The 15,648-nt window shown below is 44.6% G+C and overlaps 1 protein-coding gene across 1 annotated transcript in view; it reads right to left on the bottom strand.

Moving 5' to 3' along the window:
• Positions 1-15,648, bottom strand: part of CSTF2 (cleavage stimulation factor subunit 2) — a 1,531,011-nt gene that overhangs the window by 930,616 nt on the left and 584,747 nt on the right. The window contains exon 7 of the mRNA XM_044057611.1: positions 7,636-7,671. Within this exon, the coding sequence (XP_043913546.1) occupies positions 7,636-7,671 (36 nt within the window). The remainder of the gene's footprint in view (positions 1-7,635; positions 7,672-15,648) is intronic.

The following is a 15,648-nucleotide window of genomic DNA, read 5'->3' as shown; positions in this document are numbered from 1 at the left end:
TAATAAAAGTATAAGAGGGACAGGAGGGTGGGTAACCCAGACTGCAACAGTGAAGACACTCGAACATCTACATTTATGTAAGTGTACACAACTGTACTATGTTCATCGTGTTTCACTGCTGCAGTCATCACTGTAGGGTTGAATCCCAAAGCTGAGATAAAGGGTGGTGGTTATAGAGTAGAAGGGGCGGCTAGAAGGCCCGGCAAGACTGCAGAAGCAAAGTCTGCCCTAGACTTAGAATAAGGAGGGAGATTATAGTGCTTAGAGAAAGTATGCACTGAACTCCAAGTTGCAGCTTCCAAAATATCTTTGGTTGGTACTCCCCTGAGAAAGGCAGCTGAAGTAGCAGCAGCTCTGGTAGAGTGAGTCCTAATTTTTCCTGGGATTTGCTTTCCATGATGAGAGTAACAATCTGATTCCATGAGCAATCCATTTAGAAATGGTCTGTTTTGAAATAGCTTTGCCTTGGGAATTTGCTGCATAAGAAACAAACAGTTGCTCTGTTTTCCTGATATCCTTGGTTCTGTCCAGGTAAAAACGAAGCTGTCTGTGCACATCCAAGTAATGCAAGATCCTTTCCCCCTTATTTTGTGGATTAGTGAAAAAAGTTGGCAGGTGAATGGTTTGGTTTAAAGCCACTTTGGAAACCACTTTAGGCATGAAAGTAGGATTAGTCCTTAAAGACACCCTGTCGATGAAAAATAATACAAGGTTCCACAGCCAAGAGTGCTTGTAACTCCGAGACTCTCCTGGCTGAAGTCAAAGCCAGTAGGATAGCTGTCTTCCATGATAAATACTTAATATCAGATGTGGCAGCAGGCTCAAAAGGAGGCAGAGTGAGTTTTTCCAGAACATAGTTGTGGTCCCAGGCAGGTATGGGTGGTGTCCTAGGGGGCCTTAAATTCTTTGCTCCTCTGAGATATTGTTTCAGAAGTGGATGCGAAAAGACTGGAGAATCTGTATTGTAATGTGCAGAGATAGCTGAGGTGTGTATTTTTATGGAGGAGAAGGATAAACACTTATGTAACATGTCTGTCAGGTAATGTAAAATCAATGGGATATTAGGAATGAGAGGATCCGAATTGTGAGCATGCATCCAGGTGCAAAATCTCTTCCATTTACCTGCATAAGATTTTCTAGTGTTAGGCCGTCCGGCTTCTAAGATGACATCCATGACCTGTTTGGGAAGGGTAGGATTAATCATAGACTCTGAATACGTCAGGCTGCCAGGCTGAGAGTTTTGATATGAGAGTGCAGAACCTGGCCCTGGTGTTGGGACAAAAGATTTGGAATCTGAGGTAGAATCCAAGGAGGCTCCTGGGATAGATTCATCAGTGTTGAGTACCAAAATTGACGAGGCCAACTTAGGGCCAGTAAAATCATCTTGGGTTTGTCCTGCTTGATCTTTAATAACACCCGTGGAAGAAGAGGTAGAGGAGGAAAGGCATACCCAGAGAGGTTCCTCCAACTGAATGAGAGAGCATCCACTTTCCATGCTAGTTTGTGAAATGTTCTTGTGCAAAAAATCTAACTGGTGGTTGAGGGGGGATGCAAATAGATCTATGTCCGGGCAGACCCAGGCTTCTGTAATCATCTTGAATATTTGGGTGTCTAGCATCCACTCGTGTGGGTCTGACAGGTTCCTGCTCAGGCTGTCTGCCAGAATATTTTGTTTCCCTGGCAGGAACTGGGCTTGTAGATCCACTTTGCAAGCTAGAGCTGTGTTCCATAGAGTCATGGATAGTCTGCAAAGGGGGTAAGAGTGTGAACCCCCTTGCTTGTTTATGTACCACATAACTGTGGTGTCTGTCCGTATCAGTAGTTGTCCTGGCTGTAGAAGATCCCTGAAAGCCAAGATGGCATTCTGTACAGCTAACATCTCTTTTAAATTGATATGTAGGTGCTTCTGATCCTCTGTCCAAAAACCTTGCAGGCGTTTCCCCTGCAAGTGGGCTCCCCATGCGTAATCCAAGGCGTCCATGGTTAACACTTGGTTGGCTGGAGGCAGACTGAAGGCTTTCCCTTTGTTGTGAAGACATGCCATTGTCCACCAATGGAATTCCTTTTGTAGGCAAGGCAAGACAGCAATCTGTGTGTCTAGACTGTGGCAATGCTGGGACCATACACTTTTTAGGTACCATTGTATTTTTCTCATATGTAGTCTTGCATATGGTATGAGAAGGATGCAGGAGGCCATGTAACCCAAAGCCTGCAGGAATTTCCTTGAAGTTAGCTGAAACATTAACGCCAGGGTTTTGAAAGTTGAAACCAGCTGTAGTGCCATCTGGGTTGTTGTGTTTAGAAGAGCACCCAGAAAAGTTATCTGTTGTGTGGGTGTCAAATGTGACTTTATGTTCACAGTGAATCCCAGGTACTTGAGTAGATTTTGAACAAATTCCAGGTGCTGGAGTAAGACATCCTTGCTGTCTGCTTGAATAAGGCAGTCGTTCAGATAAGGGTAAATTTTAATTCCCTTGAGTCTGCAATAAGCTACTACTGGTGCCAGGCACTTGGTGAAGACCCTGGGCGCAGCAGACAAACCAAAGGGCAGCGCAGAGAATTGGCAATGTTTCGAGCCGGCCTTGAACCAGAGGTATTTTCTTTACTTCTGTCTGACAGGGATGTGTAGGTAAGCCTCCTTTAAATCCAATGTCACCATCCATGCATTTTTGCTCAACATTGGCAGGAGCTGCTGCAGAGTAAGCATCTTGAACTTTGGCAACTCCAGGAAAGTATTTAAGACTGACAGATCCAGGATGGGTCTCCAGGAATTTTGTTTTCTGGGAACTAGAAAGAGCCTTGAGTAAAAGCCTTACCCTGTCTCTGATTGTGGAACCAGTTCTATGGCCCTCATAGCCATGAGGGATCCCACCTGGTTTAATGCCTCTGCCCATTGGTGTTTTCGGAGGTCTGGCCATCCGTTTGGTCTTGACAAGCTATGAAAGTGGAATTTGTAACCTCTTGAAACTACATCCAGAACTCACTTGTCTTGGGTTATGTAAGTCCAATTTTGGTGAAAAAGAGAGAGTTTTCCTCCTAGAGGGGCTTCCAGGAGAGAGGTTCCTGGAGCCATGCAGGGGGAGTCATTGAGCCTGTTTTCTATAAGATTGAGGTCTGTCCTCTCCACCCCTGGGGGTGGAAGCACTCCACTGTCTAGGTCTGTAAGAGGTCTGTGCTTGGGCTCTCTCTCTGGAGCGCCTATATCTACCCCTCTGAGGCCTGTCCGAGCTGGGAAAGGACCAATTTTTAGTTGGCCAATTTCTGCTAAATCTTGGGGGCTGAACTTGTAAGAAATCCTTAACCGTTTGCATGGATTTTGCCTTATCCTCCATTCTCTATCACCTCTTCAGCCTTAGACCCAAACAAAACATTATGCTGAACAGGAGCATCCAGTAACTTTGTTTTCACTTGATCAGGAAGTTTTGTTCCTTTAACCAAGCATGCCTTCTAATGACTGTGCCAGTGGCAGCCGCCCTGCATGAAGCCTCCAAGGCATCAAAACCACAGTGTAAGCCATGCTTCCCCACTTGCTCAGTAGCATGCATCAAATAGTGTAATTCCTTATTATCTGCACATGCAGAAATGGTCCCTAGCTTTTGTTTCATAACAGACAGCAGAAATTGCTGATATTTTAGCATATGAAATTGACAATTTAAAGCCCTAATGGATAAAGTAACAGAAGTATACACTTTTTTGCCCCATCTCTCCAAAGTTCTAGAATCCTTATCTGACGGAATAGGGTTTTTAGCAGAGGCGGCCTCAACACCCTTAGGACCCTGAGAAATGGTTTCTGGATCAGCAGCAGGATTTTTGTAAAGGAACTGGTGGGAGTCAGGGACCCTGTAATATCGGTCAGGCTTAACAGGGGCTGGAGGAAAGGAGTCAGGAGTTAAATTAGCCTCAGAAAAGACATCATCCACAATATCCAAAATAGGAGGAATAGCCACGGGTCTGTGTTGGGGAAGAAGGAAATCCCTAAGCCTTCTCTTAGATTCAGAGTACTCCTGTTCTTCCCAGTGAAAATGTTCCCTCATGTCATGTAAAGTTTCCCCAAAAGAAAAATCCTCAGGGAGAGAAGCTGAAGGAATGGATTCCTCAGCATCAGAATCCTCATAAGGAGGGAAAGTATATTCCTGTTCAGAGGAAGACACTGAAGAAAAAGATGCCTGGATCAGAGGATTCATAATCCAATTCTTGTCTTGGCCTTTTGACTGGAGGAGGATGTGAACCCCTAATCATGGTTAGTAAGTCCTCCGCCATTTTAAGCATCTGTTTCTGAGATTTGGGTCCCGGATCAGAAGAGGCCTGGGATGGAGTCTTTGATTTAGAAGGAGTCTTCGCCTTTGTCTTTATCAGAAGCTGTGTAGGCCTGAAAACCCCCTCGGAAGCCGGTACCTGCACAGCGGCTCCGGACCCATCCGAGGGAACATTGTCCGAAGGTCCTGCACCTGGAGTACTCAAAGGCCTAGTTGGCTCCTCGTGGGAGTCCGTTTCGGCAATCAGTTCTGAAATGGCCGACGACAGGGGCTGCGAAAGCGCCTCACTGACGACGGCCGAACCTGTAGCTGGCTCTGCTTGTAAACCGTCGTCTGATTTGGACCTCTGAGGCCTGTCCTTATCCTTGCGTCGTTTGTGAACTCTGGTAGTAGGAAGCGTGTCCAACGACATATTGTAATTAAATCGCCTTCCAAAGTAGTGCAAAGCAAAATCGTACCTCCGCTTAATAGTAAGTTGGTTAAATCTAGCACAAAACAGACAACTAGCTACGTCGTGGTCAGGGCATAAACAAGGAATACAGTAAGAGTGGAAATCCTTATGAGGTATTTGCTTCCCACAAGAAATATAATTATTAACTTTTTCTGACATCGGACTGGAGCAGGAAAAAAAGTTTCCCCAACGGGGTACTTAGCTTTGAGAAGAAGAAAGTCTTCGGAATGAAGCACGAAAAATATCAGGAGTCAGCCGACCGGCACTTGCGAACTGCTTCCACCGCACGGCAAGAAAGACTGGAAAACATGGCGTTGGCTGGCAGCTTTGTACTCCTGGCGCTCTGACGTCAGGGAGCATGACTGAACAGCCGACGCCGGACCCAGACTTTGGGATTCTGGCCGACCGAGGGCTGCCTGCCAGCAGGAAGAACCCTACAGTGATGACTGCAACAGTGAAACACGATGAACATCTGGATTCTTGGCTGATGAGGCCTTAACTCCTTTGGGTCCCTGAGAAATAGTTTCAGGGTCAGCTACAGGGCTTTTATACTGAAATTTGTGAGAGTCAGGGACTCTGTAGTATCTGTCAGGTTTAACAGGGGCTGGAGACAAGGAATCAGGATTTAAGCTGGATTCAGTATACACATCATCCACAATATCTAACAATGGCGGAACAGCAAGGGGTCTGTGTTGAGGTAATAAAAGGCAGTCTCTGAGCCTTTTCTTGGATTCTGAGTAATCCTGGCCTTCCCAGTGGAAATGCTCCCTCATGGTATGTAGGGTTTCCCCAAAGGAGTAGTCCTCAGGCGGTGAGGCTGATTGAATTGATTCCTCAGCATCAGAATCCTCATAAGGGAGTAAAGAGTATCCTAGGTCTGAGGATGAATCAGAAGAGATGGACACCTGGTCAGATGAGTCATAGTCTGCATCCTGTCTAGGCCTTTTATCAGGAGGGGGAAGGGACCCCCTAAACAGAGTGATTAGGTCTTCGGCCATTTTGAGCATTTGTTTCTTAGGCATGGAGGCCTGTCCTGGAGAATGCTCTATTTGTTTCTTTCATTTTAAAGGAGGCTTAGACTTAGCTGAGGGTTTAATGCTTAACTGAGTAGATCTGAAGACACCCTCTGAAGCTGTAGGTTGCTCAGCTACTACGGATCCCTCTGAAAGGTTAGTCTCGGTAGGCTGAATAACTTCAGCATCCGAAGGCCCAGCCATCTCCACGTGGGAGTCAGAGGTGGCCTGTGGTTATACAGAAGCGGTCATCAGGAGCTGTGAAGGCGCCTCGCTGAAAACCGGAGAACCGGCGACTGGCCTAGAAGAGGCTTCGTCGTCAGTTTTGGGCCTCGGATGCCTATCCTTGTCTTTGCGCTTTTTGTGTATTCCGGTCGTCAGAAGTTCTGACGGCATGGTATAATTGAATTTTCTACCAAAATAATGTCGGGCAAAATCAAACCGACGTTTAATAGTGCGCTTGCTAAACCTAGCACAAAACCGACAACCAGTGACGTCGTGGTCTGGGCCTAGGCATGGGATACAATAGGAATGGAAATCCTTATGAGGTATTTGCTTCCCACAAGAAATACAGTTATTAACTTTTACTGACATCGGTCTGAGACAAGAGAAAGATTCCCCAACGGGGTACTTCGCTTTGTAGAAGACTTCGGTTCTGGATTCGGAATAAAAATCTCAGGAGACGGCCGACCGGCACTTGCGAACTGCTTTTGCTTCGGGCACCACACGGCAAGAAAGACTGAAGAAAATAGCGTCGGCTGCATCTTATATACCCCTGTCGCACTGATGTCAGGGAGGAGGAGACAGCAACCGACGCCGGACCAAGACTTTGGAACTCAGGCCGACTGGGGAACCGCCTGACGGCAGGATAACCCAAGTGTAATGACTGCAGCAGTGTAACACGATGAACATCTAGTACAGAAAAGAGTAAAATCCCAAGAAGGAAAGACATCCCTGATCAGTATCAGCAAGAAACTACGATCCCTCATTAAATCATCCAAGGCTAGTTTCGAAAGAAAAATTGCCAATAACTCCAAAGACAACCACAAAGCGCTCTTTAGCTATGTCAAGAACCTAAGTGGAAACTCTCAGATCTGCTCTGAGTTAGTGCAGAATGGCACAAAATACACTGAACCGACTGATATTGTCAACATTCTGGCAGACAGGTTTAGTGCAAACTTCACCCCCTCTCACCCCATAAAGGGCCCATAACCATACCAGAAGAATGTAGGGCCCTGTAAATCACCGACACACAGGTTAAAACAGCCCTATCCAAAGCCAAAAACACAGCTTCAATGAGATCGGACAGTGTCCCAGGCTGTGTCTTACAAAAGCTCCAAAATGAACTAACCCCTCACCTAAACACACTGTTCAAACTCAGCCTCTCTACAGGCTACGTACCCACAGAGTGGCGCACAGCAACATTCATCCCACTCCACAAAGGTGGAGCCACAACGGACCGTGGGAACTATCGCCCTATAAGCCTGACTAGCCTGGTCTGCAAGGCTATGGAGTGCATCATCATGGAACTCATTAACAGACACATTGGGAACCTCCAAACCTAGGACCCTACCCAGTTTGGCTTTGTTAAGGGCAGATCATGCCTCCTAAACCTGGTGGACTTCTTTAAGACAGTTACCAAGGCATTACATGAGGGAAAGGAGGTCCATACAGCCTACCTAGACCTCGCAAAGGCTTTTGACACCATTCCCCGTTCTAGTATTATAGACAAGCTCACCAGCTTGCACATAAACCCCTACGTCACGAGATGGGTTGCCAACTGGCTCATAGATAGAACCCACATGGTGAGAGTTGCAGGCTCTAAGTACGACTCTAAACCGGTTACAAGTGGCGTCCCCCAGGGCTCAGTCCTAGGACCCCTCCTGTTCGGCATATACTTCTCAGAGGTACAGGCAAGCATAGGAGGACTATGGCTGACCAAGTTCGCAGACTGCAAACTAGGAGCCATAATTGATTCTCCGGCTGATACAGACACCCTCCAGAAAAGTCTCACAGAGACGGATACCTGGTGTCAAAATCATGGCCTCAAGCTAAATGCCAAAACGTGCATAATCATCCCCTTTGGAAAAAATAAAGTACCCACGATCTACCACATAGGTGGTAGTCCCTTAAATACAGAAAATGTAATAACGGATCTGGGGACCCAAGTAGATAGTAATCTCTCCTTTGATAATCATATTGCCAAGGTGGTTAGAAAATCCTTCTATGTGGCCCACCTAATCACAAAAGGGTTCGCATCTAGAACAAAAGAGGTTACTGCGCCTCTCTACTTATCACTCATTAGACCCATCACAGAACACAACACCCCATTTGGGATGTACCTTACAAGATACCTGCAACAGCTGGAAAGACCACAAAAGTACCTCACCAAGAGGATTACTGGCCTCAAACAGATGCCCTATGCATCCCGACTCAAGAAACTCCAGCTGTACTCGGTTGCATACTGCTTACTCAGAGGTGATCTCTGCCTGACATACAAGGCCATGTCCAACCCAGAATTGATGGACATGCTCCACCTAAAAAAAAAAACAAATCCCGGAGATCCACACGCTCTAAAGATATAAACATCACCACAACGATAAATAGGACATGCTGGGGGGATAAATTCCTGTTCCAGAGACTCCCCATGCTTTGGAACAGGATTCCAATATACATCAGGCAGAGCCCCTCACTAACACTCTTCAAGAGAAACCTTGACGGCTGGATGGGAAACGGAAAATTTACCCCAGGGATCACTGCAGTGGCACAGGGAACTAATGGCTCTGCTGGACAGAGGCACACGGAACTAATGTAAGGGGGTGGCGAAAGCCAACACATTCTGGCTAGGCTTATAAATGCCCTTGGCCAGATAGCCTAGTACTTCCCTATGAACCTATGAATTACTGATATTCATACTGCATTTTGCTCGTTACCATGCCTACTTGTTTATCCATGTATGTTCTTTCCATTTTACCCTCTACTGGTATTTATTTTGTATTAAGATCTTTTCTGTTACATTTTTTTCTTAAATATTCCTGATGGTAGAGAAGGAATATCACTGTAAAATAAATATATACAACACATTTCCAAATACATTGTTTAACTGCATCAGTGTTTCCTTTTGTAATAAGTGTATTAAAAGTGAAGTAACAGTTTAATTTTGAATAATTCAGCCAATAAAGGGAAAGATACACGCTTTTGTCTGCTGAACTATTTTTCAAGAGTTGTAGTTTTCTTCAGCTAAAGGTTCATTCTCAGAGTCAGTGCTTAACTTAGTTAATTACTTGTAATTTACCCTAACAAATCTTACATAGGCACCAACATGAATGACACCACTACAGAGGCAGCCAAATAATCCATAACTCCATGGATTGCCCACTGGTAACCAGCTACTCCAGAATCTTACACCTTCCCATAAGACTAGCCAGACTTCTTGAAAACTGACCTCCATTTGTGGATCAACCAGAGGAAGGACTGGAACAAAGAATATGAAGACGCAAGCAAGGAAATGGGCTAGGAACACAGGAAAAAAAAAAAAAACTACTGAACAGACTGGCCCCTGACATGGGATGAAATCTTCCCAAAGAACAGCCTGGACAAGAGTTCTAGTGGTTTGCAGGTCACAAACATCCACCTGGAACAACTTGGATGAATTGAGCTTAGCACTGCTCCATTAAGAAATACACTTAAGTAACACTGTTTCTCTGACATGAACATCGGGTCTGAATTTGTTTTAAGCCCTGAAAATTATTTAGTAGAGACAAATGTTCATCTTTCACTTTAGTGGCTCAAAAAAGTTTTCTTCTAATTTATCTGAACAGAGTTAATTATTTTGATTCATTCAGTGATGTAGCGATATGTGGCTTATTCACAGAGATATGAGGTAGTATCATTTTTTTGAGTACTTAATGACTGAAAGATTCTTAGACTAATCTTTTGAGATAATTAAAAAATAGTAAGAAAGGGTGAGCGGAAGAAACATAACAGCACGAGGATGTGCTACATTGGGGAAATTATCTTTTTCATAGTTACAAAGGAAGCAAAGTTTAGAGTCTTCTACATGGAAGTTTTTGCCCTTTGCAACAAACAAAGTTTGACAGTGTTGTCTGAATGCTATAAGACACCTTGCACAGGTTCACTCTGCAAATCATTACAAGCCTAGCCAATAACCCATATTTAAAAACTCCCTCCATACTTAAGGAGGACAAAAGAAGAGAGACTTGGGAGAATTTGAGGCTGCCCATTCAGTTATCTAGGTTTACCATGAAGGTGGCAAAGATTCCACTCCAATTGTCACACAGAGGATGTTTGCTCCAGGGGCGAGGGATACATTGGGATATGAATCTATCATGGCAAAGTGAGGTCAGGGTATGCGGAGATATGAATCTACAATGCCTAACTGCCTTATTTATCTGTTGATGAAAGATTAGTTCCAGAGTGAGGGATATCAAAATATCAAGCCAAAGTGCCTTTTTATTTGTTGAAGAAGGCTTACTTCCTTTAACTATGTATTTGGTGGACCATTTGTTCTGAAAAAGAAAAGAATATCAAAGAGTTTGGGGTCTTCTATGGCTCAAAATGCTAAGCAGAGTCCTACAGTAGACTATAACATGAGAACAGGGAGGGATACCAATTTTTTCCTGATAAACGAAGACTTTGTGGCTACTGATAATTCTAGTTTGAAATCTCCAACATCTCTCAAGTTGAGTGATATGTTTTGACAAATACATGCCAAAAGTAGAATTACATTAAATGGGTCTGATGAGATAGAAGTAAAGGGAAGTTCAGACTTCTCTGAATCTAGACAAGATGCCTTAAGAAATAGGCAGAGTGAGATAAAAGGCTTTCTGAACCACTGCAGACACACAACAGGCAAAAGATAACTGCTTATCAAAAGGAGTGCCTAGACCCCCCCCCCCCCAAGATAGTTTAATACTGGAGGGGTATATTACCTATATAAGGGAAAAGTGTAGTTTATCAGAATTAACCACACCATTTTTTTTTTCACATTTAATTTGAGACCACTGTCCTTGCACTAATCATTCACAATTTATTTCAAGGAAATGTTACTCACACTGCTGTACTCCATAATTGCCTTACATGGCAAAAATATGCTTGGTCTTAAAGCACACAGTGAAAAAAGGGAAAGCATGGCACAGACGAGAACACAAACATGCCAAGGAAGCATGTAAGAGTAAAAGTCACAAAATAGGTGACAGAAAGGGTATGCTACTTAAACACAAGAGAGTAAAGGTATCAAACAAACAAAGAAAGGATAAGCACAACTGTTTATCACAAAGCCAAAGAGGCAAGAAAAGTACAGTTTTGTACCTACCATAAATGTAGATGTTCGAGTGTTCAACCTGCTGCAGTCATCACACTTGGGTTATCCTGTCGTCAGGTGGTCCCACAGTCGGCCGGATTTCCAAAGTCTTGGTCTGACGTTGGTTGCTGTCGCCTCATCCCTGACGTCAGTGCGCCAGGGGTACATATATTGCAACCGACGCCATTTTCTTCAGTTTTTCTTCCCCAGATGTCAGGTGCCCCCAAAAAGGTGATCCAAATTAGTACCAAAAAGTGAGAACACTGTACAGACACAAAAACCCTTCAGCTATAAGCAAATACATCAGTAAGGCATAGCAAAGATTAAGCCAGTAGATCAGAGGGGTTGGAGGGAGGGTAACCTGGACTGCAGCAGGGTGAACACTCGAACATCTACATTTATGGTAGGTAGATAACTGTACTATGTTCATCGTGTTACCCTGCTGCAGTCATCACACTTGGGTTGAGTCCCAAAGCTAAGGTAGGGTGGAGGCATTATAGAGGGCTAGAGGAGGCAATGAGGCCCTGCAGAACTGCAGTGGCGAAGCCTGCCCTGGACTTAGAATAAAGAGTTAAGTGATATTGTTTGGTGAAGGTGTGTACAGAACTCCAAGTTGCAGCTTCTAAAATTTCCTTGGTAGGAACCCCCCTGAGAAAGGCTGTAGAGGTAGCTGTTGCCCTGGTAGAGTGGGATCTAATGGTAGGAGGAACTGGTTTGCCATGATGGGTATAGCAGAATCGTATGCAATGTCCTATCCATTTAGAAATGGTTTGCTTGGAAATGGCCCTCCCTTGAGAAGCTGTAGCATAGGAAACAAAGAGCTGGTCAGTTTTTCTGAAAGCCTTAGTTTTATCCAAGTAATATCGAAGCTGCCTGTGAATGTCCAAGGAATGTCGGAGTCTCTCACCTTTGTTCTGTGGATTGGGGAAGAAAGTGGGCAGATGGATGGTTTGATTTAAGGCTACACTGGAAACCACCTTAGGCATGAAGGAAGGATTAGTTCATAGAGCAACTCTGTCTTGATGAAAAATGAGGAAAGGTTCCACTGCCATAAGTGCCTGTAATTCTGAAACTCTCCTAGCAGAAGTTATTGCCAGGAGCAGGACAGTCTTCCAAGATAGGAACTGAAGGTCTGCAGAAAAAGCTGGTTCAAAGGGAGGTAATGTTAGATTTTCCAGAACAAAGTTGAGGTCCCATGTTGGTGTAGGAGCTCTTCTAGGTCGTCTAATGTTTTTTGCCCCTCTGAGGAACTGCCTTAGGAATGGGTTTGAAAATAAAGGTGGATTTGTGTCGTACTGAGCTGAAATAGCTGAAGCATGGATTTTAATTGAGGAGAAGGAAAGTCCTTTATGCAACATCTCAGCTAAATACTGCAGAATGTGAGGCATATGAGGCTGAATTGTGTCTTGGCCTTTAGCTTGGTTCCAAGCAGAAAACCTTTTCCATTTGTCCGAGTAAGCCTTCCTGGTGCTTGGCCTCCTGGTTTCTAGAATAACATCCAGTACTGCTTGTGATAGAGGGGCTGGTTGGCTGCTTAATTGATTTGCCATGCAGCCAGGTTTAAGGTTTTGATCTGGCTGTGTAGAATATGCTTGTCTTGCTGTGTGAGCAAATGAGGTATTTGAGGCAATATCCATGGTGGGCTGTGAGCCATATTCTTCAATAGCGGGTACCAGTGCTGGCGTGGCCAGTCTGGGGCTATGAGAATCATTCAAGGTTTCTCCTTTTTGACCTTCAAAAGAACCTTTGTGAGAAGAGGTGATGGAGGAAAGGCATATGCTGTCAGGTTTTTCCAACTGAAGGAGAGAGCATCCACTCTCCAAGCTTGATGGTGGAATGTTCTTGTACAAAATTTTGTCAGCTGGTAGTTTTGAGGACTGGCAAACAGGTCTATATTTGGTAGGCCCCATCTTTGAGTTATCATTGCAAATATTTGTGGGTCTAGCTTCCACTCGTGGGGGATCCTTGATGTTTCTGCTTAGGTCGTCTGCCAATGTGTTTTTCTGTCCTGGCAGGAAGTGAGCTTGTAACTGGACTTGGTAGGTCAGAGCTGTGTTCCATAAGATTATTGCTCGCCTGCAAAGAGGGTAGGAATGTGTGCCCCCTTGTTTATGTACCACATTACTGTGGTGTCCACCTTTATTGCCAGTTGTCCGGGCTGTAGTAGATCCTTGAAGGCTGTCAGAGTTTTCTGTACAGCTAGCATCTCTTTTTGGTTTATGTGCAGTTTTCTTTGTTCTGCAGTCCATAGGCCTTGAATGCATTGCCCTGCCATGTGAGCTGTTGTGATAGTTTGCCTGGGTGGGGGCAAGGTGAAAGGCTGACCCTTGTTGAGGTGACATGCCTGTGTCCACCATAGAAATTCCTGCTGAAGGCAGGGAATGAGAGATATCACTGTGTCCAAGCTGTGGCTGTGTTGAGACCATACGCTTTCTAGGTACCATTGTAATTTCCTCATATGCAGTTTTGCAAATGGTATTATCAGAATGCAAGATGCCATGAAGCCCAAAGCCTGCAGAATTTTTCTTGCAGTTAATTGGGTCTTTGTTGCCATTGTCTTGAAATATTGAGTCAGTTGTAATTGCTTGTCTGGTGTAAGATGAGCTATCTGGGCCGTTGTGTCCAAGCTGGCACCCAAGAATGTCATTTTTTGTGAGGGTACTAGTTTTGACTTCTTTTTGTTTACTGTGTACCCCAGACAATTTAGTAGATGCTTCACAAAAGCCAGATGTTGTACGAGAATGTCTTTTCTTTCTGCTTGGATGAGGCAGTCGTCCAGGTATGGCTATATTTGAATTCCTCTTTGTCTGCAGTATGCAATTACTGATGCCAGGCATTTTGTGAATACTCTGGGCGCAGTAGATAAGCCAAAGGGCAGTGCAGAGAATTGATAATGGGTTGAACCTGCAATGAAACGGAGGTATCTTCTGCAACTTTGTCTGATAGGGACATGCAGGTATGCCTCCTTGAGGTCCAACGTTACCAGCCATGCTTCCTTGCCCAACATGGGAAGTAGCTGCTGTAGTGTTAGCATCATGAATTTGGGAAGTTGTAAGTGTTTAGAATTGAAAGGTCCAAAATTGGTCTCCAAGCATTTTCTTTCCTGGGTACTAGGAAGAGTCTTGAGTAAAATCCTTGGCCTTGCTCTTGAGTTGGTACCCTATGAATGGCTCTCATGGCCATGAGAGCTGTACTTTGTTTTTGAGCCTCTGCCCTTTGATTTTGTGGCAGGTTTGGCATTCCTCTTTTTATTGGCAAGGTGTGAAAGCGGAATCTGTATCCTCGTAAAATTATGTCTAGGACCCATTTGTCCTTTGTGACCATGTGCCAGTTGTCTACAAATAGTGCTAGTTTTCCCCCCAGGGGGACTGACAAAAGAGCTTTGTTTGGCCAGCTGAGATGCAAGTCATTGAGTTTGCCTTCTGGTGGGTTGAGACCTGTCTTCTCCTCCCTTCTGGGTTGGAGTGGCCCACTGGCGAGGTTTATACTGAGCTTGTGGTTGTCCTCTACCCCTTGGGCGCCTGTATTTACCCCTCTGAGGCCTGTCAGTGGCTGGAAAGGACCAATTTTTGGTTGGCCAGTTTCTGCTGAAGCGAGGGGGTTGCACCTGTAGGAAATCTTTGACTGTCTGCATTGATTTTGCCTTATCTTCCATTTTCTTTAAAACTTCTTCTGCTTTAACACCAAAAAGAACATCCTGCTGCAAGGAAGCATCTAGTAGTTTTGCATTAACATGTTCAGGCAGACTTTGTTCCTTTAACCAGGCATGCCTACGTATAACTGATCCAGTGACAGCTGCTCTGCAGGAGGCCTCCAAACAATCAAACCCACATTGTAAGGTATGTTTGCCCACCTGCTCGGTGGCGTGCAACAAATCTTGTACTTCTTTCAATTCAGTTTGTTGAGGAAGGGTTGTTATCTTTTGTTTTAACTGAGAGATCAGAAATTGCTGATACTTAAGCATATGAAATTGACAGTTTAGAGCTCTCATAGCTAAAGTGGTTGAGGTGTAAACCTTTTTCCCCCATCTGTCTAGTGCTCTTGAATCCCTTTCAGAAGGTACTGGATTTTTAGCCATGGAAGCCTTAGCCCCCTTGGGACCCTGGGAGATGGTCTCTGGGTCAGCTACTGGGCTTTTGTAAAGAAATTTATGGGAATCAGGTACTCTGTAGTATCTGTCAGGCTTGGCCGGGGCAGGAGGCAGAGAGTCAGGGTTGAAACTGGATTCTAAATAGACATCATCCACAATGTCCAAAACAGGAGGGATGGCTAGAGGTCTGTGTTGGGGGAGTAAAAGAAACTCTCTGAGCCTTTTCTTGGAATCAGAGTAATCCTGACCTTCCCAGTGAAACTGTTCCCTCAGTATGTAAGGTTTCCTCAAAAGAGTAATCTTATGGAGGGGAAGCTGAGGGAATAGAGTCCTCAGCATCAGAATCTTCATAAGGAGAGAAGGAATAGTCTTGGTCTTCAGAGGAATCCGAAGAAATAGACAGTTGTTCAGAGGAAGCAGATTCCTCCTCCTGTCTAGGCCTTTTGTCAGGAGGAGGCTGGGAACCCCTGATAAGAGAAATCAGATCTTCAGCCATCTTGAGCATCTGTTTCTTA

The sequence above is a fragment of the Protopterus annectens genome, chromosome 15.part0, assembly GCF_019279795.1.
Source record: "Protopterus annectens isolate FY-2018-M chromosome 15.part0, PAN1.0, whole genome shotgun sequence".
Lineage (NCBI taxonomy): Eukaryota > Metazoa > Chordata > Ceratodontiformes > Protopteridae > Protopterus > Protopterus annectens.
This window is presented reverse-complemented; position numbering and strand designations above follow the sequence as displayed.